The 27186-nt window shown below is 42.9% G+C and overlaps 1 protein-coding gene across 1 annotated transcript; it reads right to left on the bottom strand.

Moving 5' to 3' along the window:
* Positions 1–612: 612 nt before the first annotated feature.
* On the bottom strand, positions 613–9215 carry LOC125238271. The gene is made up of 4 exons (XM_048145549.1): positions 8859–9215; positions 8554–8703; positions 5136–5485; positions 613–1258 (listed from the first exon to the last, which is right to left on the bottom strand). Exons 1-4 carry the CDS (start codon positions 8982–8984, stop codon positions 1162–1164), a joined length of 723 nt encoding a protein of 240 aa, XP_048001506.1. The 5' UTR covers positions 8985–9215; the 3' UTR covers positions 613–1161.
* Positions 9216–27186: the final 17971 nt, after the last annotated feature.

Here is a 27186-nt window from a genome sequence, read left to right as displayed (position 1 = left end):
TGACGATCTTTTAGTGAAAGCCTTTCTTTTATAATTGTGTGAAATACTGTGTCTTTTTCTTCAAGAAATAAAGATATCTATCTATCTATACAACGTGGTTACACCATGCACTGAAAACCAGAAAACAGTTTGTTCAGAATCAAGAGTAGAATCGATTACGCTATATTTTAATGCAGGATATTTTTTGTATTTAGTTTTCATTTTTTGCGTGCCAGGTCTAAAAGTTACAAAAGCAAAAGTTACTACTGTATCTCTGATAGAGGATTCATACTTGGTAATGTTTTAATACTGGCTGTTCTTATTAAAGATTGAATTTTTAAAATTTCGCTCTTCTGGCTCAGTGATAAGGTTCAATTTATCATGGCGAAATTACGACAGGTCAGTCCCTGTTACTACAAAGCGAATGTCAGTTGCCAATGTCACTACCGTATTTCAGGCAATAAGGGCTGTTTTTCTTACAATTTGTAACAAACTATCGCCTTATCGACTTTTGTTCTAAACCCAGTTTGTATGACTGACAATTGATAAGATACCTAAAGCCTTATGCCTTTGCAATAAGGATTACGAATTGCCAGTAATCTGTTTGGACCACGATGATACACTAACATCAACTAGACTTACGAAAATAAAAGAAACAGCAATATCTTTGGAAATAACAGGCCGATTTAAGAATAAATTCTCTAGACTAACTCTAAATAATAAAAATCTGTTGGGGTGTCTGAGGTTTTCAGTGGTTGGTGTAACACGTTGTATATATTTTTATTTGTATTAATCAAAAAATAATAATTTTGTATACTGCCTGATATACCTCTGCTGGTGTTTGATTAGTGGTTACTGAACTTACTAAATTCTATATAATGTAAATCACTCTTTATCGTTACTAAATACCTAAGTAATTATATTACATTCAGAAAAAATGTTAGATCATACTTTGAACTAGTTTACAATGAACTCTTATTATTATTACATTTATTACTTATCACATTATAAAATGTTTATTTGAATAAAAACTGGATGGAATGTTGAGATTCTTCTTATACATAAATTCAGATTGCATTCGCTATAAAACGTTTTATATCAAATTTTATTAAAAGGCAAATTGTAACATTCAGTCGTGGAGTGACGACGTCGTCACTGGCAGCGCGCGTCGCGCGTCACGCGTCACGCCGGCTCCATCAGGTCCCTCTCGAGGCGCGCCAGCGGCAGCACCAGCGCCGCGCCCACCAGCGGCCGCGCGTACGCCGCCGTGCACTGCCATCTGTAAAAGTATACTCATTTATAACAATTTACACAGAAAATAAAATCAAAATAAGGCTCGCTAAATTATTCCAAATTAAAATTACTACTATGGGAGAACGCATAAATATACCTAGTAGTTATTTCATCCCATAAATTTCAGGACTGACCATTGAACTTGGCACCCATTTAAATATCACCTTCTTTTTAGGGTTCCGTAGTCAACTAGGAACCCTTATAGTTTTGCCATGTCTGTCTGTCCGTCCGCGGATAATCTCAGTAACCGTTAGCACTAGAAAGCTCAAATTTGGTACCAATATGTATATTCATCACGCCAACAAAGTGCAAAAATAAAAAATGGAATAAAATCTTTTATTAGGGTACCCCCCCCCCCCCCTACATGTAAAGTGGGGGCTGATATTTTTTTTATTCCAACCCCAACGTGTGATATATTGTTGGATAGGTATTTAAAAATGAATAAGGGTTTACTAAGATTGTTTTTTGATAATATTAGTATTTTCGGAAATAATCGCTCCTAAAGGAAAAAAAAGTGCGTCCCCCCCCTCTAACTTTTGAACCATATGTTTAAAAAATATGAAAAAAAATCACAAAAGTAGAACTTTATAAAGACTTTCTAGGAAAATTATTTTGAACTTGATAGGTTCAGTCGTTTTTGAGAACAATACGGAAAACTACGGAACCCTACACTGAGCGTGGCCCGACACGCTCATGGCCGGTTTTTTCGTTGAAGTGAACAACCAAGGCACATTTATGTTTCTGATGAGATACCATTACTTTTTGTAATTTTAAGGCTACGGGAACACTTACTAATATTCACAAGTTTACTCGAAAATCCAGCACTACTAGCGTCATCTAGTAATTTAATTAATTTTTTCTACTCCCGTACTGTTATTCGTGACTTACAAGGTCGTGCATAGAACTTTAAAACCCTACGAGCGTACGCAGACAGAGAGCGGTCTGGAGTTCTGCGTTCCGCGTTCAGAGTTCTGCGTTCTTTAGAATGTACCGAGTCTGTAGCAGCAACGCACACAGCGGGCAGTCTGCCCGCGGCGGTCAAAGTGGAACGCCGCGTCCTAGCGTTCTTTTCCCGCCGAGACAGAGAACGCCGGAACGCGGGGATGTCTGAGGTTGCAAACACAGAAAAAATAATGAATTGGTTAGGAAAATGAAGGATTTCTGAGGTTGAATCTACGGATACTACACGACGAAATGCTGTTATGTTTATTTTATCCTTACAATGCCCTAAAAATACAGCCAGCCTTTGTTTTTCTCAATTAATTAAACTATTCATCGACATGCGAATAAAAATATCGAATTGCTGGTCATCTGTAAGGAGAATTTAATAGGTGGGATTTTTGAGCAATAATTCTTCATAGAAAAACAAAGTTTTCAGTGACATGTTGTATGTACAAATATACAAAACGAAACTAGAACGCGAGAATTTGAACGCCGTTGGAGCTCTTGAGCGGTCAACGGTCACCAGAACGCGGAACTCTAACAGAACGCAGACCGCTCTCTGTCTGCGCACGCTCTGAGCGGTCAACGGTCACCAGAACGCGGAACTCTAACAGAACGCAGACCGCTCTCTGTCTGCGCACGCTCTATAAAAGATGTCAGGACAAGTCTATCTAGTCTATACCCTGAAAACATTTAGTAGCAGTAGCACGATATAGCTGTTACAGTTCAGTAAATACATTGCTACCAACTTAACAAACCAATTCGCAGAGTCGAGACTCCTTCGTTTTCTGCTGCGTTCATTGGCGACGCGTCGAATCGCATTCAAATGTATGAGAGCTCGATTCAACTCGGCTCGATTCGTCTTAGTGGCCAGGCTTCAAAGACCCATACCATAGACAGTTTTATTTTCATGTTTGCACTCAAACTGCATATTCAAAATGGTAGGCGGTCCACTAGATAACTACGATGACCGAAAGTAGGTATTTGTTGAATTTATAATTTTCTTTCAAAATAAGTGTTTGGTCGTAGAAAAAGTATTGTATGCAACGGTGTTTAACTGAGTCAAAAAATGCTCGTGGCGTCTTTATTAACAATTTTCGGCTTCGCCTCAAATTGTTACCCACGCCACTCACCTTTTTTGACCTCTTTTAACCACCAGTTGCATAAAATACTATAATGTATTCTAATTTTAATAATATAATTATGATCCTATGTTGATCGCAGAATAAATGAAAATGAAATGAAATGAATGTTATTCCATAATTTTACCTCTTAAAATATAAGTCTATATAACATTCGTGTCTAATGCGTGCAGCGGTGCAGTCGCATTGATGGTTTAATTCAATTATAATATAATTACGAAATCGCGCGGCTTGGCCGCTGCCGGTACTTGACGCGATGGCAGACTCTAAACGGAGTAGGGATTGCAATCCGGTCTGATATCCAATCCGGCCGGATTTTGGTCCCAATCCGGCGAATCCGGCCGGATTGGCCTTGAGGATTAAAAGTACCCAAATAGTAACTTTTTTTGTATGTTTTCAGCATAATATGACAAATATGATGGTATTTTGCTTCACGATTAAGTAATAAACCAAAAGTTGAAAGCTTAGAAATGAACATTTTTACCAGGTAAAAAGTAAGTTTTACTAAAATAATCAGTCGCAAAGAAAATTCTTTCGTTCTTTTTAAACTTTCATAGGATAACAAAATTATTTTTACTGTATTGTTTTACAGTAATAACTATAGAGCTTTTAAGATACAATTAAGAACGGACATTATAACATTACCTACATGCATTATGAGATAACTATTTAAAAAAAGATAATTATGTGTTATTTTACAGTTAACTTTTCTCACACGCAAAGAAGAACTAAAAAAACGACAGTAGCTAAATTAAAGTCATCAAGAGTAATTGACCTCAGTATTATTTGCTATTGCTGAAACCACAATCTTACTGGATACCTTTTAAAAATGTTCATATTTAAGCTTTGAATTGTTTTTTATGATTTTTGTAGCAATGTGCCCTCATACTTCTTATATCATGCTGAAAACGTTGTTGTTCTTGTAGTACTACGTCACCACAGAGATGCAAAGGGCCTTCTCAAGCTCGCGCCATGCCTTCCTATCTTCAGCTACCCTCGTGGCCTCGCTCCAGCTCGACGTGATGGTCGCTCGTAGTTCATCCTCAACGGACCGCTTCCATGAGTTTACAGGGCGCCCGGAGCCAAAGCACCTTCCAGCGGCAGGCGATTTCCAGCCGAAAGAAATGGTTGCGTTATTTTGTTAGAGGGAACTCTTGGAATTGTGTGCTACCAATGTACTTTTTGTGTAGCGGTTTCCTCACTAATGGGTGTTTGCTGGCATATACTCAATTCAATAGGTCTTGATTTCGGATAGTGTTTGGCCAGAAAACGCGAAGGATCGACCTCAGTGACATGTTAACGAAAAGTTTTGTCGTATGGCCCTTTGTCACTCTCCATTATTCCACATTTTGCATCCAAGCAATTGCACAGATTTCACTACAGATTCAAAGACGGAAAGTTTGACGCGTCATTTGAGCACATTATTTTACTTCCAAACGGCCTAGTAATGCAAAAAACGTATGTATACGTTGCACTATTCTAACATATTAAATTACATTACCGGATCCGGTACCGCCTAAGTAACAATTTCTGGTCCTATAGTGGTCGAGAATACCAAATTAAATCACACTAAATGGTCCTATAAATAGTCTATATTGGTACTGTAGAGCCGATTTGGCGCAATTATGCAGCCATTTAGTGATATAATAGGCCTATAGCAGTATCATCCGTGACGTTTAAGGTCTATAATGGTGGACGTTAAACGCCCGCATATCGATAGTGAATCGCCTTTTCCTTTCATAAATCTAGGAACGGAAGGTGAGCAAGAAAGAGGGTCACCCGGCGTCGTGCAGTATGGCTCTCGCGGCGGGCTGCAGCGAGCTGGTGACGGCGTGCAGCGCGCCGTAGCGCAGCCGTGCGGCGGCCCCGCGGCGCGCCGCCGCCTCCAGCGCGCGCCCCACGCCGCGCCGCCGCCAGCGCGGACACACCGCCAGCCCCTCCAGCCAGCCGCCCGCGCTGTCGCGGCTCGCGCGCACAGACACCGAGCCCACCAGCGCGGCGGCGCCCCCGGCGGCCGGCGCTGCGTCCTCCTCGCACACCAACACCGACACCCGTGCCGGCGCCGGCGCCGTCGGCGGCCCGCGCCGCTCCGCCACCCAGCCCGACTTCTCTGTGCGGAGGCGCGCCGCCTGCGAAACGACGTTTTAGCTTATTAACATTTACATGTTGAATTAGTTGTAATGACTAATGTGACTTCTAGACGGTTGACCGAACCTTGGCACTGACCAAACGGCAGCAAATTTAAAAAATGTAGAGCTCCCCGGCCGATTGTCTTCGTAAAATGCATGCCTTCCTAAATCTTCACGTTGACGGAATCGTCCATGGGCCATTATAATTAAAAATTTACTAAAAGTATAGGGACTAGACATGCGCGCCGCTGGGAAAAAATCGGGCGGCGGCGCGCCTCGAAAAAATCGTCGGCGGCGGCGTAACGCCGGCGGCGTGAGATTTTTTTCAAATTTTTAAATATAACTTTTATGGGGTTAAATATTCATGTAAATCTTATTTACAGTATATTATGCAACCGTTTTTTAAGACACTGGGCAAAAAAAGTGAGAGGCATGGGTACCAGCATGATTTGATTGACTCTTTTTGACTCAGTTCAACAACGTCGCAAACATTACTTTAGCTACGACCTCTCTCTCTCTCTCATCTTAACGGTTTCCCGGTTGCATCCTCGGCTCGGGCGCTTCGGAGCCCGGGGTCCGCTTTTCTGGCTTTTTCTCCTCCACTTCGCACGGTCTTCTGCATCCCTTTTAGTGAGACCATTAGCACGCATATCAGCAGTATCAGCACCAACGACATCAAGCTAATATTTCTTGGGTGCTCCCCTTCGTCCGGGGCCGGGCGGAGGTGGCAATGGCAAGACATTTGTTCCCTATGTAACTTGCCGGTTTACGTAAGACATGGCCGTACCATCGTAGGCGGCTTTCATGGAGCTTGTCTGCTATGTCACGGATATGAAGACTGCTGCGAATGCGGGAGTTTCTCAGCACGCGGTCTCTCCGCGACACTCCACACATCCAACGGAGCAAGTTCATCTCCGTGACGCGCAGCTCCTGCTTGTGCCGCTCAAGCACAGGCCACGCTTCGCTTCCATATAGGAGGACAGGTCTAATGATGAATTTATAGACCTGTCCCTTCAGTTTAACCGGCATATTTGGGACGCAAATGACACTAGTCACCTCACGCCACTTTGCCCACGCAGCCGTTATGCGAGTCTTGATGTCATTGTCGATGTCCCCGGACGCATGAAGTACAGATCCCAGGTACTTAAATTGATCAATACAGTCGACAACTTTATCGCCTATGAGTACTGGCGCGGGATCCTTAATATCGCAGGCCATGTACTCCATCTTCGCCACATTTACTTACGACCATGTATTACCAATTTATATAGTTTTTTAGAAGAACTTTCTGAACATACACCCTGTTAACTGGATATTGACTCCCAGTTCTTATACTACATAACTAGAACTAGAAACTGTTAAGAAGACCTTTTGCGAGTTTTCCTTGCACTTTTACCCCTGCCCAAACCTGATGACTCACTGGCTCATTCCGCAAAAGAGAAAGTGGACTTTCCTTGCTCTCTGTTTGTCTGTCTTCTTTTCAATATGGCCTGGGTTCAACCTAGAAAATAAGCGTTGAAAAGGGATGTCCGCTTGCTGATTTGAAAACAGTTTTAAGTACCTTGAAGACCACCAGCTCAATATCGACCGGCAGTGCGGTCTTCGCCATGGTCGAGGCGCTGGAGACCTCTTTGTCTACCTTACTTGTCGTTGCGCCACAGCTATAGAGAGCACTGGCTGTTAGCCTGGATATCACAAAGGCCTTTTATAGGGTTTGCACATCCTCGTCTTCCTAAAGGGTTGTGCACATTGGTTCCTGCTTCCTGTTCAGGCGAAGCATTTCAGTCGTCACTGTCGGAATAAGTATGCTCGAACTGTAAGCTCATATCATAAACGTTGGCGTATCCTAAGGATCTGTACTGTTTACCTTGTTCCTTCTGCGATTCAATGATTTATTGTCTGCTAACAATATTCACTGCTATACAGATGATAACACTACCGATAGCCGTTATACAGGTAGTGCAACAATGCCTCCCCTGAGCAGTTGTCGGAGTATAGGATGCAGTATAGTTGCAACCTTGTGTCTGAGATCAAGACGTTTCTGGTCTCAGAATTGGGTAATCTTAACCTAGCCCAGTTCAAACAAAGTATAGTTAGTGCATTTTCTACTAAGAAAACACCATTTGTCACGGCGCCAAAGTTTCAGGGCATCCCTTTTACCATCTCTAACCAAAAGTATGGATACTTGGTGCTGATACTGCTGATATTACGAACCATATGCAGTTTCGAAGTCATGTCAAACATGAAGCTAAATTGGGTTCCAATGATTGAACAGGGCCAAACTACCGGGTCAGCGTCAGCGACTTTCGTTATATAAAGCGCAGGTTCGACCTTAATATTGTCCCCGTCTCTGGTCTGGCGCTCCGCAATACCAGCTCCTTCCGCTTGACTCCATCCAACGGCAGTTCGGTTTGTCAGCAAATTTATTGACGGCTTAGATTAGAACCTGTCAGCGCCGTTGGAATGTGTAGAACATTCAAAGAGAGCGTTTAGACAATGGGGATATTAGGAAGAGCTTTTTGTATACTACCGTCTCAAATTGTTAACCACGGCACTCGCCATTTTTGACCTTTCATAAGTCATAAGCAACGGTTAATTGCATAAAATACTATAATGAAACTAAAGGGACACGGGCTACGCGCGTTTCATTTGTTTTTATATATTCAATGGATTTTAATATTATTAATCTCGTATGGTTCTCTATTTCGGCGCGAAATTCAAACTATCGGCGGCGGCGGCGGCGCGCTGGCTCCTCGTAGCGGCGGCGCGCCGCGGCGGCGCGCATGTCTAATAGGGACGGAATTTAAAATTCGAATTTCACACCATTTTTTGTGCCAAGATTTGGTTGTCCGTCTATGTATTGACACTGATAAAGTGAGCAGAAAATGTAATATCTGACAAAGTGCAGTAACATTTATGTGCTATCAATAACTTATATAGTATTTTATTTCTTAAATGAACAAAACACATGTACAGGACATTGATGTGCACACACTAGCTATGAGCTGCCTCTGCATTAACAAAAAAATAATAATAATACTTTCTTTCATTGACTGTGATGAAAATACCTGTACAGAAGCCATATGATCATGTGCCAACCGCACCGCCAGGAACACAACGACAGCGGCCAGCGCGGGCAGGGCCGCCAGCGTGCCGAGCCCGCAGCCCAGGAAGATGAACAATCCGGCACCCACCAGCACCACTGCTTGCAATGTGGCCTGCCGACAACAAACACTTTATTAAAACTATATCATCACTCCATTTCAAAACAAATTAGATTCTGTCTGATAAGTTGTGTCCTTTCATTCTAAATGTGCTGCATCGACCTCCAAAAGTATTTACTTTAGTGTTTGTAATTCAAGTAAGATCTCACCTCATGGAAATAGAAATACATAAAGGCGTCGTGGTTGAGCGCGGCGTAGGCGTCGCGTAGCAGCTGCGCGCGCGCAGCCGCGTCGCCGGCGCGCGCGCGCCGCACCACCACGCACTCCCCGCCCATGCCGGCCGCACTGGCGGCGCCGGCGCCGGCGCTCGGCTGGTTCAGGTCACAGCGCCGGTACTTCGACCGCTCTTTGGCCTCCACGATTAAGAATATTGGAAACCTCTATTCAATTGAAGACACACTACTGCAGTAGTTAATTCTTGCTGTTGGTACCAGAAGGTAGGGTAAGATTTTAAAACTATTTCATGTACGTTGTTTGGCTTTCATTGTCGTCCTTTGTTGATAGGATAGGTTGGGTTGATAATGCCAATGACGTCTGTCATTTCTGTCAATGTCACGGATGAATGTAGGACTGTTCGAAAACTTATACAATATCGAAATTGGCAACTTGGATGCGTTCTCTCTAATATCCTATTATGAAAATTAACTTTTTCTTCAGAAAGCCAAAAAATCTTTCTCTTTACTCTTTAGTATAGTGATAGAAAAATAAGTACGTACAACAATGTAGGAGCTATTTGACATGATGCCAACATCCACTTTTCTTGACCGCACCGCTCGCAGTTGTTTTTCACGCCCTCTATCGTTCACTTTCCTAAACATATCCTAAGTACATCGGATTTACTATTTTCTTTGACTGAAAGTGAAAACACCGATATACATAGACCACGGTAGGAAAGTGAAGGATAGAGGGCGTGAAGTGAAAAACAACTTAAGTAGTAAGTAGTAGTGCAAGTTGTCACCATGAAGCATAGAGATAAGCATACCTCTATTCTCCATGGTTGTCACTATTACCACTGCAAACTGGCTAATGACGTGGCGTCGTAAAATGTATAAGTTTTTTATAAGGGTTCCGTACCTAAGAGGAAAAACGGAACCCTTATAGGATCACTCGTGTGTCTGTCTGTCCCTCTGTCACAGGCGATTTCTCCGAAACTACTAGACCGATTTACTTGAAATTTGGTACACATATGTAAACCTGTGACCCAAAGACGGACATGTAATTTAATTAAATAAAATTTATTATAGGGACCACTTTCGAGGGGTAAAATTGAAAATTAAAAATCAAAGTTATTAAAACTATATTGTGTTAACTTTTAACACCTGATTAGCAGAAACGTCTGCAATCGATTCCATTAAGCTTAGAATAAATTTAAAAGTGGAAAATGTCTGCCTTGGGTGAGACTTTAACTCCATCCAGAGGCCGTGAGTTCAAGTCTCACCCAAGGCAGACATTTTCCACTTTTAAATTTATTCTAAGTTTATATTGTGTTACATATCAAATGAAAGAGCATTTTATAAGCATCTGAAATATTTATTTTTTATATTTTTTATTTTGGTAATTTAGAAGTAATTTAAGAAAATAGGCAAAAAAATACCATTCTCCCCCCTTATCTCCGAAACTACTTGGCATAAAAACAAAAATAAAAAATACATGAGATAGCCCTCTACCTGTAGATTACAGGAAAACCTATTAGAAATCTACAGTCAAGCGTGAGTCGGACTTAAGAGAAAAAAACTCAGATTACGAAATATATTGATTTAAACTAACACGATCTTCCTTCACTCATATTATTAAATTAAAACGGGACTTAATCGCGTAAAACTTACGTTTTATATTTAACCCGACGTTTCGGACATGACATTACGTCCGTGGTCACGGGTAGACTGGCTGGGAGTTGTATCAACATCTTCTAGCTGTACGAGTTTTTCGAACTACCCGCACTTGATTGTCATCAGTCACTTTTACGCTAGGGTTGACACTCTGCCTACATACAACACTCACGACATCCGATGGTATGGGACGGGAAGTTTTCTCACGTTTACACTTGCTAATCACTGGATTCCACGAAGATGAAATCCCTTGCCCTTCATTTTGATTGAAATTACGATGTTTCCTGATTTCAATCGCTTCACGTACTTTTCTGCTATAGTAAAGACGTTCAGTTGAAAGGACTTTAAAAAAGTAAACGTAAAAGTAAAAAAAGTAAGTAAAGTAAAAGTAGTTAGGAAGTGTAAACGTGAGAAAACTTCCCGTCCCATACCATCGGATGTCGTGAGTGTTGTATGTAGGCAGAGTGGCAACCCTAGCGTAAAAGTGACTGATGACAATCAAGTGCGGGTAGTTCGAAAAACTCGTACAGCTAGAAGATGTTGATACAACTCCCAGCCAGTCTACCCGTGACCACGGACGTAATGTCATGTCCGAAACGTCGGGTTAAATATAAAACGTAAGTTTTACGCGATTAAGTCCCGTTTTAATTTAATAATATCAGATTACGAATTTCACTCACTGCCGCTGCAAGTAGTTACTTTAGTCTTAAAATTTTGTAAGCTCGTTGGACAGGTAGAAAGAAATTCATTTCTGTTTCGTTTTTTTAGAAATTGTTCAAATTTTTTTTCATTTGCCAAAATTACTTAAGTTCCTACTAAAAAGGAGGCGCTTAAGACCGTTTATAAGTTCACTGTTCAAAATATTGCCCAAATAGGTCCAAAAAAAGGTCTATATACATATACGAAAACAAAAACATTGTGCCACCGAAAACCCAAAACTGAAGTCTATTTTGCTCTATATCTCTTATCGTTTCCGAGATACGTAAAGTCTTGAAAGTACGAAATTTAGTAATCTTTGCTGTCACATATTTAACAGGCGATCATGATTTTTTTTTGTCATGGAAATGTCGAAATCCGACTCGCACTTGACCAATTTTCATAGAAAGTTGTGTTTTATTATAGTTTTGAAGGAAGTTTCTTGTTCTTAACCCCCGACGCAAAAACGACGGAGTGTTATAATAATAATAAGTTTAACGCTTGACATGTTTGTCTGAACGAATCAATAGATTTTTTGTACCATGTAGGTGGCAAACAGGCATACGGTCCGCCTGATGGAAAGCTGTCACTGTAACCTATGGACGCCTGCCACTCAAGGAGTGACACATGTGCGTTGCCGACTCATTAGAAACTTGTACAAACCTGTACTTATTTCTAAGTGCGTTTTCACATTATCCGATCCGATATCGGAAGTCGGACTGATATCCCATACATTGCAGGCGCCATCTTGGATTTTTTTTTTCCCATAGAAATACTTCCGACATCCGATATCGGATCAGATAATGTGAAAACGGACTAAGGATGGTCCGGGGTGCGGAGGCCTCAAAGGACAATAGACAGTATACTAATTAGTTCCGTTGGTCCTCCCGTCGTCATCACACTGCACCCTCGTTGAGCTCTGGCAGCCTTACTCACCGACAGGAACGCAGTAAGGTCTAGTGCTATTTGGCTGCGGTCTTCTGTAAATTGGAGCTACTTCCCCAGTTAGACTGCTCTAGATTAGAGCGAGATGATATCCGATGTTCTGTGTCCTACTATAGAGTATATTGAATAGTATATGGTATATATATAGTCGTCAGTCAAGATATTCGAATTCAGCATCATCTATTATTAAGTTTCGACTTTTCATGTGACTTTCCATCCAAAAAAGGTTCCTTTAGACATTTATTTATTTATTTATTGGTAAACATGATTACATGACTTTACAGCTAACCATTGCGTCACATATCTTAGGCTGACATAACAAGAAAAACAAAGTAGACATATACATTTACAATAATAGGCATACACCTAACAGACATTTTATATAGGAACAGTTGAACACCTCGCATCCATCGCCTCACACAATCTCAAGCATTCACTACATATTGCCGCCCATCGCCACGCAAACAAGTCGCACTCAGGTGTCGATGTCAGGAGCGCATTGAGCTGTGAGAGGGCGCGGGGCAGCGGCGAGTTCCTGTACGATACGGTACGCGCCGGCGGCACGGCCAACAGGTCGCGTCGTCGCGGCCTGAGTGCTATCCTCGGAACATCAGGAACAAACAGTCGTACGAGACGCTCTACAAGCTCGGGACAGTCTGACTCACCACGTAGAGCTCGACATGCTGTGATCATCAGCTGAAAATTCCGCCTCACCTCCAAGGAGTTATACCCAAGAGAGCCAAGGAGATACTTGGTCGGGTAGAGATACGGGTAGAATCCGAAAACTTTTTAAAAAGGAACCTTAAAAATGCTTTCTGCACCTTCTCAAGTAATAAGGCATAAGTCGATTCGTAGGGGTTCCATACGATCGACGAGGTCTCTAATTTACTCCTTACCAAGGCATTGTAAACTATTTTTATGGCCAATGGGTCTTGAAAACAGCGTAGGTTTCGGATTACAAAACCCAGCCTTCGGAAACAGCTCGTCGCAAGAGCAGAAATATGGTCGTGAAAAGTGAGCCGCGTATCAAACACAACGCCCAGGTCCTTGACAGAGAAGACACGATTTATCGGCTCTGACCCTAATATGTATTGAAAATATAGAGCGGTATGTGAGCGGGTAAATGTACACACGCAGCACTTGGCTGGGTTAAAATGAAGTTTGTTCTCCATACTCCACCGAAATACCAAGTCGATGTCATTCTGCAACGTCTCGCAATCGGCTCTTTGCTCCACGCCGTATACCAACTTGAGGTCATCAGCATATAAGAGACATTGAGCCGCCCGAAGAACCGACTTGAGATCGTTGATCATGATACCAAAAAGCAGAGGCCCTAATATGGAGCCTTGACTGACACCAGACCGGGTATGGTAAGGAGTCGAGACAAAACAACCATGTCGGACGAACTGCTGTCGATCGCGCAGATAGCTGGCAAAAAAGGTCAACAATTTGTGAGAGAAACCAATTTTGTCCAGCTTTGCAAGCAGCACGTCGTTATCCACGCGATCAAAAGCCTTTGCGAAATCAAAATAGAGGACATCGACTTGTATACCTCTATCAAGATGAGCAGCAATATTGTCCGTTAGTATCAACAGATTCGTATTGACTGAGCGACTAGGCCGAAAGCCATGCTGCGCGTCACACAGGAAGGGTCGAACCTGTGAAGACAGAGTTCGGTGAAGTATGGCCTCAAACAACTTGCCAAGGGTGGGAAGAACGGCGATTGGTCTATAATTCTCAACCACGGAAGTGTCACTCGCTTTCGGGATCGGTCTCACCCTAGACACCTTCCAACATCGAGGATAAGATCCAGAAGATAGCGCCAGGTTGAATATATATTGTATCGGCATCTTCAAGAAATCCATACAGCCCTTTACAATATACGCCGGTAAGTTGTCGGGTCCAACAGAGCTATTGGCCTTGAGGCGTTTTATCCCAACTTCAACCTCTCGCAATGAAATTGATTTGATATCAATGCAGTCGCCAGTAGGCTCACGATAGGCATTTTCTATCAAGCGTGGGTCAAGAAGCGGAACAGTAGGCAGAAAAACTTCTGAAAAATGGTTGGCGAAAGCACTGGCCACATCCCTACCGACAAATTGTTCGTCTTTAAACTTTATGCGGGACACAAAACCACCATTTGTTTTAAGACTGCCTACGTGCTCCCAGAAAGCGCGAGGATTGGCTTTAACTGTGCTTTGGATATGTCCAATATAACTATCGTAAGCAGACGCTAGACACTCTTTCACCTTAGACCTCAATATTGAAAACTGTTTGTAGACGTCTATATCCCGTGTAGCCTTCCATTTTCGGTGCAGTTTACTTTTTTGCTTTATATCAGCGATCAGGTCGGCCGTAAACCACACAGGATATCGTCTACTTGAACTGGTCGGCCGTTTCCGTTTAGGTACACTGAGATCAAATATATCATATAATATATTGTAAAATGTGTCCACAGCGACGTCGACATTGTCAGCACTGAGGACTTCCTGCCAACTTATTTCTGAAACTAATTTGTACAGGAGCTCAAAATTACCCCTAGTAAAGTTCCAGTCCCGACACATGTCCACATTGCTGGGATCCAATCGACCTGCAGCCGGTCGACGCGAACAGTCTCCCACAGGAACTGAGATATCCAATGGAGGATGGTACGCATCAGATCTTGGGACCAATCCCTCGCCTGCCGCCTTGGAGACCTCAGCACCAGTAATGCGCTCAGACACCAACACGACATCTAGCTTACTACCATGTACATTCGTCACTTCGTTCATATCAATCAGACCACAAACAGATACAAAATAACAATAATAACTAAGGACACTCCGGGACGCATACACTGGGTTCAAGTTCAAGTCGCCGATCACAAGCACTGCACCCGTAAGAGTGTCAATAACCGACTCCACTTTCTCGAACCACCGCATATAAGTTTCCTCTGAAGCACTGGGAGGAATGTACACGACACATATATGAAACACACTCTGACCCGCCACAAGTGTGACCCACATGTCCTCGCCGTTCGGCGTCTCAAGTTCCACACGACGCTCGAGCTGGATACCAGGGCGCGCCGCAAGGAGTACGCCGCCGCCGCGCGCGCCGGTGGCGCGATCCCGACGCAGAACGCTCCACCCGCCACACGCCAACTCAGCATCATTAACAGCATCGGTGAGCCAAGACTCAGTTACCGCGATGACGTCACAATCAAGAGCTAGCAGGTTTTGCCTGAAGTACTGAAGCCGCGTGTTCAAGCCCCTGACATTTTGGTATATTATGTCTAACATCGGAAGTGCTTTCCTCTTGGGACCTGGGGTTTTCCGTGTATGTGCCGTTGCTTTGTCTTCTCCGAAAAAACCACGCCTTTACCCGAGCGTTCTTGGGCCAGACCTCGGGGGATAAACACCGGTCATAGAGCTCGCCCGGGATGCCGATTTTATAAGATCTATAGGATCCCTTTGCTTTGATCTCAAGGACAGTGCAAGCTTTCTCGGGACATAATATTTCTAGATATGCTCGTATCTCATCGGGGCCAGATGCCATGTTCCAAAGGTGTATGTATTTGAGGACTTCTGCCGCCTTGAGTGAAGTAACTTCAGGCCCAGCTGTGCATCGCATTGAGGAGAAGTGTTTTTTTGCAATGACTTTGTCCTTATGTTGATCACGGCCGACGAGTGCAACACCCGTTTCCTCTCCCGTGGACACGTCACTGCTGGACAACGAATTGTCGACCATGGACACCGGTGAGGAAGGAACAACGTCGCTAGTCTCGTTGCAAGTAGCGACCCCTACGTCATCCTCCACATTTTCCTTCACTACTGGCGCATATTTCTTTGCATTCCGTGCCTTGCGCTTTGGCCTTGACTTCCGTCTTGATTTCTGCTCCGATTCTGCGGTGACAGGGGGACTTACGCTCTGCGTCTCACAGCGACAGCCGCTTGCTGAGTTTACTTCAAGCTGCAATAGCCGTTCATTGATCAAGTCAAGCTTAGAAGAGCAGCCAGTCAGCGCAACATGGTACTTCGCTACCGCGACGAGGGCGTCAGCCAGCTGCTCCGATAACATGCTCATTTGGTCACGAATAGCGTTCATCTCTACGACCATGGACGAGGCTTCACTTGTTGACGACGTTTGCGCACTTACGGCCGCTTCGCTTTTATTCCTGACGCATACATTCCTAGTTGTTAATGGAGTACCAACTGGAGTTCCACAATTAGATCCTGTTTTTTTAAACGTAATCTTACACTCAGGACACATCCAAGAATCTCGCTCAGCCAGCGTAAGCGTTTTATTTATGCAAAGCAGGTGGTACAGCTTGCCGCAAGTCGCTACCATGCACTGAATATAGCCCTCGCCGACCATAAGCTCCAGTGTGCAACCGTGGCAGATCATTTTTGCGCTATCACTGTGCTGCATTGTCAGCATTGCGATAATTTAATTTAATGATTAACACGCTCTAAACAGGGCTTAAAATTGCATACCACTGCAGTGTTCCGGCGTAGCGAGGCAATACGTAGTCTCCTAGGATGACGTCACTGACGTAGCACTTCGTAGCAGCGCGGCGTAGCCGATAACCACGGCTGCGGCTGCGGTGGATAGTGGTAGTTCACAATTTCGACACTCGCGAGTATGCTATCGTGGCTCAGCGGTAACGACATGGAGCGCCACATATTTAAGAAGGTTTTTTTTTTTTAAATTATGATTTCATTCAGAATCTGAACAAAAATAACCATTTTCAATCTTGTTGTGTTGTGTTGTTACCCACGGCACAGAATATATAATAGTACAAGTACAGAAGGCCCACTCAGCCCACTGCTTCGATGTTCACGAAATGCCGCCTTTTTAAATGCCTACAAAATTTTTACAAAGAAACGAGCCGCACGTGCGCAGCGTCGGATGATAGGGTTGCCTATGGATTAAAACGAATTAATTACTCAGATTAAATTTTATACTATTATGTTTCAGTATTGTGTACAACATCACAAGCCTTATTAAACTTTTCCGTGGGACTTAATCAATAGTAGATCTGTGTAAGAATGTCTTATGGTACATATTTTATTCGTTTTTTTTTTTTTTTTTTTTAGGTTTAAGATGCTTTATTCTCACTAAGAATTTACAATTCGCTTACATGAGAACTTAAAACTATACAAATACATTTATTTTGTGTGAAGTTAACGAAAGAACTATAAACGTAGAGGGTATTTTTTTTTTTTAAATACAATAAAAAGAAGTCGCCAATACACTTATACAAAACAAGGTGATTAGTGGTACGGTACACGGTGCATAGATGTTCATAAAACGTTTGGTAGTTAAGAGTAGGTTGTGGCCCAGGTTAACTTATTCCCGGGAATCGTAAAAAAAAAAAAAAAATGTGAGTCAACAGAGACAACTCAGTACTGGTCAGAATAACGGGTGAGTAAACCGTAGGTGTCAAGAATATGGAGACTGTTTCTTATCTGCTAGTTAGGTTAAGTTTTGAGTTAGGTTAGGTTTTGAGTTAGGTTAGGTTTTGAGTTAGGTTAGGTTTTGAGTTAGGTTAGGTTTTGAGTTAGGTTAGGTTTTGAGTTAGGTTAGGTTTTGAGTTAGGTTAGGTTAGGTTAGGTTTTTTTTTTTTTTTTTACAGAACCTCCAACATAATCGGAGTTTTTTGTTATGCTACTTAACGCTTTCATACCAGTTCTCGCAGTTATTCCTCTCGCACTTCCATTCTTCATACGTGTCTTTCTGTCATTCATCATCTTTCTTGCTTTATGTGGGTGGGACTCCCACCTATCTACCATTTATTTGTTCTGTGCTTGTTTTTATTGTGACAAGGGAATGAGATTAACACAGGGAGGTCTTTGTTTTATTTACATAGTTTTTACAGATAAACTACTTACTTATATTACTACAATATACAGTGTTTATCTTATACATTACTTGTTTCTGTTAATTACTATTTTTATTAATTTAATACAATATTCTAAGAATTTTCCTCTTATGTTTTTATTTTCTATAATTTTGCATATATTTTCCACTTTAATTTCCATTTCTATTTCGTTTTCTATATTATGCCTATGTGTGTTAAACTGTGGGCATTCCGCAAGTATGTGCGGAACGCTCTCAGCCTTGCCGGGTTCACATATGCATGATGGGTTCTCCTTGCACTTGAATCTATGTAGGTACTCGGAGAACCCACCATGCCCTGTCATTAACTGTGCTAAGTGGCTAGAAAGTTCCAGTTTGCGAATCGTTTTGTGCGCTGTTATCGCGTCGGGGAAAAACAGCTTCGTTGTCGAGGCTGTCTCTCCCGCTGTGTATCTCCGATTCCATTCGTCAAGCGTCGCCATACGGATGTTACGCTTGACGTATGAAACCGGACACCGATCGTAGTCGCGCTTTCGTTTGGAGTCTGCAGCGGCTCCCTTGGCTAGTTCGTCCGCCCTTTCGTTGCCTTCTAACCCCGCGTGTGCCTTTATCCAATGCAAAGCGACAGTTTTGCCTTGATGGGATATAGCTCTTATGTTATCCCTTGCTTCGACTGCTAAGGGGTGGAGGCAACTGTGGTTCTGTACAGTTTGCAGGGCTGCCATGGAGTCGCTGTAGACTCCAAACGTGTTTGCTTTGCTGCCTATGATTTCCCTCGTTGCCACACACAGCGCCAGAAGCTCCGCCTGGTAGACCGTGCAAAACTTTGGTAGACACAGTTTTCGGGCTTTTGTCTCGGTGTCGCCTCGCCATATAGATAGTGCGGCTCCAACTCCGCCCCCGATCTTGCTACCATCGGTGTAAATCCGTATTTCATACTGACTGTGAGCGTTTACGTCATTTTGGTCCATCAGGCGTGTCACCGTGAGCCCCAAGCGTTCCGAGGGATAGGGCATTTGCGACGCTGGTTCCATTTTCTCCACCTCCCAGTCGCCTAATCCTGGCTGGGGCACACCCCGTTTGGCTTCATATAGAGAGGCCGCCTCACGGACTCGGAGGTCAAGAGGGAGTATCCCAGCCAGAATGAGCGCGGAGTTGAGGGAGACTGTGCGATACGCTTTACATAGTTTTTGTGCTATCCCCCGTTGGACTGTTGCAAGCTGTTTTTGGACGCTTATTTTTGTTGCGGCAGGGGCCCATACACTTGCAGCGTAAAGAATTATTGGTTCTACTGTAGCTGTGTAAATGGTCCTAATTACTTCGGGATGGAGTCCCCAACTTGCCTTAGCCGCTCTAGACAGCTGCTTGTGGATACCCGCTGCCTTTTTGCAGACGTTCGAGACATGTGCGTTAAAAGTTAGCTTGTCGTCGATGGTGACGCCTAGCATTTTAATTGCCTTAACCATCTCTATATTTACTCCGCCCATGCTCAGGCGAGGGGTGTCGTACTTTAATTTTCGTGTTATGACCATTGCATTGGTCTTATGCGGCGCGAATTTCAGTTTATTCCTGACACCCCACTCCCGAGCATGTTCAAGTGCCGAGTTGGCCTTGGCCTCAATCTCCAACGCAGTATCTCCGTCGACTACAATTGCGACGTCGTCTGCGAACGCCTGGCAGTAATCTCCCCTGCCTTGCAGGGACTTGAGTAAAGGATCCAGCAGCAGGTTCCACAGAATGGGCCCGGCTATCGACCCTTGAACGCAGCCTTTGCCGGTTTCTACACAATGCTGCTCACCCGCGTACCTCACAGTGACACTTCTGTTGTTGAGGTAGTCGTCCATTAGTTTCCTTAGACCGACGGGACAGTCCTCCTCAGCCAGTCGGATCTTAATGGCGGGCCACCAGGCGCTATCGAAGGCCCCCTCTATATCCAATGAGATCAGCGTGACGATTTTTTTCGCTTCTAGTTTTTTGCGAATACGCTGCATAAGGGTATAGAGGGAGTCCTCGGTGCTCCGTTGCGGCATAAATCCGTATTGACTGTTACTGGTCCTTGGTATCAGATGAGATTTTAATCTGGCAACTAGCATCTTCTCAAGGATTTTCCCCAGTATTGGAAGTAATCCGATCGGTCTGTAGGATTTGGGGTTTGTATAGTTTTCTTTTCCCGGTTTTCTGAGAGCCAACACTGTCGCCTCTTTCCAGCTTTTGGGGAAGCAATGGTACTGAAGGCACTTGTTTACCAGAGCGAGGATCAGTTCTGGGTGTCCGCGAATGGTATTGCAGCATATGTCTGCCGTAAAACCCTCCGCGCCTGGGGCTTTCTTCGGGTTGAAAGACTCACACGACCATATAAGTTCAGCCATCGTGAAAGGTGGCTCACAATCTCCATTTTGTTCGCCGTCATTCACTAAGGCCGCCCTACGGCGAATTTGTCTATGCCATTCGTCGTCGCTGTCCGCAGAGTCCTCCGGGTAGAAGGTCTCTGCCAACAGCTTCGCTGAGTCTCTCGCGCCAAGGATTTCGCCGTTCTTTTCTAAAGGTGAGTCCTCCACTCTCTTTGTCACTCTACCTATGACTCTATAAATGCCCTCCCAGAGTCCTTCCTTGTCCTGTTTCTTGCAGAACTCCTTCCAACTCTCAACCTGTGCTTTTGCCGCTCGAGTTTCGTAGTCGTTTTTAGCTTCCAGATACTCGTTCAGGACCTTCTCCCGCCTTATTTGCGCTGCACATCGAATTCTTCGTTTCTTGGTTGCGACTGTTTTCTTCATCTCTTCGAGTTCGGTTGACCACCACGGTAGTGTAAGATTCTGCTTAGTTTTCTTCTCTGGTATGGTTGTTTTGCATGTTTCGGTTACTATTTGCGTCAGTTTGTTTACTGTTTCATCTATTTGCTCTTTTGTGTTTATTTTCTCTATGTGTGTTTCTGTTAGTTGGTGCTCTTGCAATAATTGTCCTAGTTTCGTATGAAACTCGGTCCAATTTGCTTTTTTAGTGTTGTACAGTCTAGTTGTTCTTTGTATTTTAATACCTGCTGATTTTTTGAGAAGAATATTAAACAGAATCCCATTGTGGTCCGAACTCGTGAGACCCTCTTCGACCTTCCAGTCGTCAACCAAGTCAAGCAACTCTGTTGAGCAGGCTGTTAGGTCCACAAAGCTGCTAAAACGCCTGTCTCCTCTCACGGTGTCAAAAGTCGGAGTATTTCCTGTGTTTAGGACGTTTAGGTTTAGCTCATTTAGGGTTCCCATTAGATCTTCCCCCCTGTGGTCCGTCTGAGGGCTACCCCACCATAGACTTTTAGCGTTGGCATCTCCTCCTATGATCCACCTTTTTGAGTCTATTTCTTTTGTTATTTTTGATAGGTGTTCCAAATAGGGTTCAATGGGCAGGTCTGGCTCGAAGTAAATGGAGACTAGTGTGATCTTCCAAGCGGCGGTGCTAATCCCCACCACAACGATGTTGTTTGTGGTGAGTTTTGGGTACTGTTCTATATTGAGGTCGTCGTCGAATATAGCTATTGCCGCCTTTACCACACCCTCTTCAGCCCCGTCGCTCTGATAGACTCTCATTCCCCTGTGGCTCCTCATTTCTTTGCCGGCCCCAACGTAAGGTTCTTGCAGAAGCGCAATGGCGATTTTTCGTCTTTGCGCCTCTACAAGTAACTCGTTTGTTGCTAATTTTTTCCTCTGGAGGTTTGCTTGCGCTACCCTATAGGGAGTTTGTACAGTTTTGGTGCCCTCAGCAGTGGTAGGCCACTGTTGACCTAGCTATATTGTCCCACTTTTGCCTTACGGGGCATATATAGTCGAATGCGTTGTGCTCTACGTTATCTAAGGTTGCTTTGGAGCAGTTGTGGCATTTGGGTGGCAACTTGGCAATCCAGTCTGCGCACTCACTTTTTAGGTGGGGTCCACCACAATGGCCGCAGAGATCCACTAGCTCGGTGCAGAAACGCTTTCCATGCCCGAACCCCAGACAGCGGGTGCACTGGATCAGTGGGGTCTGGTCCTCCACCTTGATCCGTTGGAGATCGATGTGTACGCTTCCTGCGCCCGTGGCTCTCTGCCAGATAGTGGGAGAGACGCTTATCACTACGTGACAGGTGAGAGGGTTCCTCGCTCTTTTCCTGAACTTCACTTTTACTCTGTCTTCCTCCTCGTCAAGGCCGCGAAAAACGTCCCGGTTCTGGTTCCTGAGAGCTTTTAAAACGTCCTCGTCGGTATTTACCGAGAGGACGCTCTTAAGAACCAAAAGCGGGTCCTTGTTCTTTACTTCCTCAACAGTGAGGTCAACACCTTGACTTTCCATTCTTTCTCTAAATTCGTCTCTCTCCCCTTTGTCCGAAATCCCATTAGTACCTTTCTGTCTTTCGCCTTCCTAACTTTCTCCACTCTTATCCAGCCTTCTTTTGCATCAGCCGCTTTCCTTACTTTGTCCAGGACTTCTTCTCCTGTTTCCTGGTCGTTTTTGGAGGTGATGACTACGGAGTGCAAAGTGCTCCTTACCTCCGGTCTAACTTTCGGAGGTGCATCCCGCGACCCCGCCGTCACACTGGCATATGTCGTCGTTTTCGCCATCTCCTCCATCACCCTCTTTTGGCTCTCAAATCCAGTCTCCAGGTCGGCCTTTATACCTTCCAGAAGCCTGGTATTTTGAGCCAACATCTCTTTTATGTCCTGGACACTTTCCTCATTCATCCGTCTCCTCTCAGACTTCTCGCTTTTGTCTTCTACGTCTACTGTTAACGTGGGGTCCGGGTGAACGGTGGTCGGCCCTTGACGCTCCACATTAGATGCACCTATTGTTTTGGTAAGGGTCTCCTCCGACTCTTCGACCAGTTGGTACAGCTTCTCCATAGCTGCCTTTACCGCGTCTTTGATGCTAGTCTTTGTGTTTCTGGTTTCCTTCATGTTGGCCTCTCCATACGCCAGCCATGCGCTAGCCTCTTCAAGTCGGTCTTTGAAAGGCCCTTTCGGTTTCTGGACTTCATCGTCCTTTGCCGCCGGCTTTTTCTTGACTGCGGGTTCCGCCAGTGTCATGGTGGTGTTGAGTTTCGTAGTGGTCGGTCTTGTTAGCTGAGTCTTGTGCTTTTTATCTGTAATCAGTGTTGCTGGAGTGCGGGTGGAGGTGACGCCTTGTTTTGGTTCCGGCCTGCCGTTTTCCCACTCCCCCACACTTTTCCTGACTGCTGTCTTTGGAGGGGACTGCGTGTTCAGAACCTTTCTGTCCTCACCCTCCTCGCGCTTCCGCGGTGAGGACGAGGTCACTGCTGTTTTGCTTTGAACGGAGGGGCCTGACCCCTGGGTATGTTTAGGGGATGGCCTGTCAGTCTCCTGTCTGTTGTCGTTCATGTTCTTCGTTGGTGTCCGGAGCATAGGTTCTGTTTATGAGCCCCTGTAAAAGGGGGGCGTCAAGTGTGTTATCTCTAAGCCCCTGTAAAGGGGGGGTTATAATTTTTAATAGGTCGTGTAGAGTCGCGGACTCTACTATCAATTCAGTAGTATGCCTATATATAATAAAATAAAACTAAAATTTTAATAAGTAGAGTCAGAGGTGTTTATATCTAAATATTTTATTTATTCTATATAGAGTCGCAGACTCTACTATCTCTTAAATTACTTAAAACTACGTCTGTATGCCTATTTTAATTTTCAGAAGCTGAAAATCGGTTTCTGATGGCTTTTATGAGGTAAAGTAATTTCAGCTCTATGTAGAGCCTATGTCTCTACACGATCGGATAGCCCCCTCCGTGCCCTTTCCAATGAACCCAAACTCGACCTGGTTATGACCAAGGGTTACGGAGCCACGGCCGGTCAAACTTTACCGGTAACCGAATCGGTAAGATATCGGTTAAACAAAAACGCTCGTATCTCCGGAACTATTGGTCCCACGAACCTGCGGTTTGTGCTCCGGTACGTTGCTCGGTGAGTGCTATCCCCCAGTGCAGTCCAAGATCTTAGAAAAACCCTGAAATTTCAGCTCCTGAAAACCCTTTTGTAATTTTGATTTTACAAATTTCAGGTCGGTTTGCCCCTGCCGACACCAGCCTCCAAAACCGCACCTTTCTGCGACTTCCCGTTCGGGAGATACGGAAGTTTGAATTTTCTCCAAGATGGCGGCCTAACTGTCAAACTCGATTTAAAATCGAGTTTCTGTGGCTTCTAGGGGTCGCAGAAAGATGGGGTTTTCGGTTTTCTTGAGTAGTTTCGCCTTCTCTATCTTTTCAGGCCACTTTCAGAATCCTGAAAATTAACCTCTCCGATTCGGCTGAAAGCAAGGTGGGGGGGTAGACGATAGTTTTCCGCACTCAAAGTCGAAATCCCCGTTCCGATACGATTTGCGGTTCCCACGCTATGCAGAATCGAAGAAATTCAAGATGGCCGCCGAACTAGAGATGGGCGCTGACGGGTAAATACCGGGAAAATACCCATATCTACCCAATCTACCCGGTATTTACCCGTATCTACCCAAATGAGCGGGTATAAAAAATAATCTATGAAATTAAAGATTATTCTTAATTTACATGACTGAAATATATTTTTCTACTAAAATAAATATATATATTTGACTAACTAATATTAAAATGTTAACAGAGATTCCAAATATTCCATATATCATGTGTTATTTACCACATTCAATTAAAAAGTTGTATTCCCCAGATGTTTTAGGCCCACTAAGTATTCAAATAACTTACTTAACTTAAACACGGTGGACAGACAAATTCAAATTCATTAGCCAATGAGGTCACAGCTTTGCAAAACGCCAGGTAGTTGCATCCGTATTTAAAGGGTGCAATAAGTCACTTGACCGGTCAGTTACTTTTTTTTATTTTTATTTATGGGATACTTATACTTTAGTTTGTACTTAGTTAAACAAGCGCCACGTCCATGTGTGATTTTAATTAACACTTGCTTTGAATTCGGACTGTAATAATGCCTTCTATGTGACTTCGGCTAGATAGTAGGCTTTACCAAACAAACAGCAAGTAACATTTTAGTGCTATAATTCTGGTTTTCGACGCTAAAAGCTACTATAGATGTCGTATAAAGGTTTTCGCGTGACCGCCTGTCGTATAAAAGCCTCCAGTAACACCTTTTAGCTATATAAGCTTGTACCGCTAAAAGGTGTTATTAGGAAGTGATGTAAACGTTTATATCACCATTTTATAGAGCCGCTATAGGCCTGGTCTATAACAGGATCAAATATGACTACTATAGGTCTATATTATTGTATAATAGTGTTAGGAATCACTGCTATGCAAGCAATTTGCGCTACTAAGGTTCCCGACAAGCCGCTATAGTTGTTGCGTTATACTGCTAAAAGGTGTTATTAGGAAGTGATGTAAACGTTTATATCACCATTTTATAGAGCCGCTATAGGCCTGGTCTATAACAGGATCAAATATGACTATTATAGAACAATATTACTGTATAATGGTGTTAGAAATCACTGTTATGCAATCAATTTGTGCTATTAAGGTTACCAACAAGCCGCTTATAGTATTTTTAGTAGTTGTGTTTTAACAGATTTAAAACCTAACTATACCACTATTTTGGGATATAGTGGCTTTGGAAAACACTGCTATAGTATTTAACACTGTATAGTAGTGATATGAATACCATTATAGAGCTATTTTTATAATGAAGTTTTCAGGATACGTTTATATAGCTTTGAAAAGGTTGTAGTCGTTTTCTAATGCCTTTTATATCTCATCGCCGTATACGCCACAATGACTCTTTAAATATCACAGACCTGTTGAATAATGATTTCGGTATCTCTTTTAAAACACAATAGCGTTATAGCTGAGTTTACTATATGTTTTATAAACCAAATCAGATATATAAGAGTAGAAAACGATTACTTTTAAATGACAATTTTGACCTTAAAAGGCTGCTTTATGGTGTTTATACATCGTAATTATGAAATCAGGCCAAAGATGCGGTATCTGGTTCCGTACAGTGTTTTTCTAGAAATTAACTTTAAAAATAGGTACACATAGCGACCAATTGTAGTTTAGATTTGTCATACTAAAAAGAAAACAACATTTATTAATACTGTTTAAAAGATCTTTCTATAGTAAAACATTGAAAACAAGTATTGTTTTCTATATAAAGAACTTATAAGTTAAACTGGATCATAGTTAAATTCTCATGCAACCCTAATTGAATCCACAATGGCAGGCTTATGGCAGTGAATGCGTATGATAAGTGATATAGTCGAACTATAAAAGCGTATGTTTTACTTCTTGGATCCATAGTAGAAACTATGGTGCCAATAATTTTATTGTATTAAATTATATTTATTTATTTTATTCAAAACATGTATAAATCGAGGGCGCATTTAAAATACTCCATTAAACTAATATTCTTTTAACGGTAAAATTTCCATCGCATACCTTTTTGCAGTAATGATGGAAGTATATGAAATCCAAATTATGTTAATTGACACTAAACTTCACAAGTTCACACGCCACTTTTCGTTAAGTTCCTCGTTTAGAACAGTTTTTGTTAAATATTACACACATTAAATTATTTTAGAAATTTCGCATTAAAAGGGACGGCAACTGCTATTATAGAACAAAATAACCTGTATAACGGAATCTCAAATGCTACTATAGCATACATTGATACTATAATAGCGTTACTGTGTCCTCTATGTCAACAAATTAGCACAATAGTCATCATTACATCACCATTATAGACCTTAAACGTCACGGATGATACTGCTATAGGCCTATTATATCACTAAATGGCTGCATAATTGCGCCAAATCGGCTCTACAGTACCAATATAGACTATTTATAGGACCATTTAGTGTGATTTAATTTGGTGTCCTCGACCACTATAGGACCAGAAATTGTTACTTGAGAGGAACTATAATAAGCACACAAAATTTCATCCCCATCGGTTCAGCCGTTTAGGAGGAGGAGGAGGAGGTAACAAACACACAAGCATGTCAATGATATTTAACAAATTCCTTATTCAATACAAATACTTCGATATATGTTTATAGAACTATATTAATAAAATATAAATATATTATACAATACCAAGAAAACATTTTTTCACGATTAAATTCAATTTATGACCCATTTTATTACAATATTTATTTATACCCACCTATTAGGGTAGAAAAGGTAAATATCGGGTAGATTGGGTAAATA

The sequence above is a fragment of the Leguminivora glycinivorella genome, chromosome 23 (assembly GCF_023078275.1).
Source record: "Leguminivora glycinivorella isolate SPB_JAAS2020 chromosome 23, LegGlyc_1.1, whole genome shotgun sequence".
Taxonomy (NCBI): Eukaryota; Metazoa; Arthropoda; class Insecta; order Lepidoptera; family Tortricidae; genus Leguminivora; species Leguminivora glycinivorella.
This window is presented reverse-complemented; position numbering and strand designations above follow the sequence as displayed.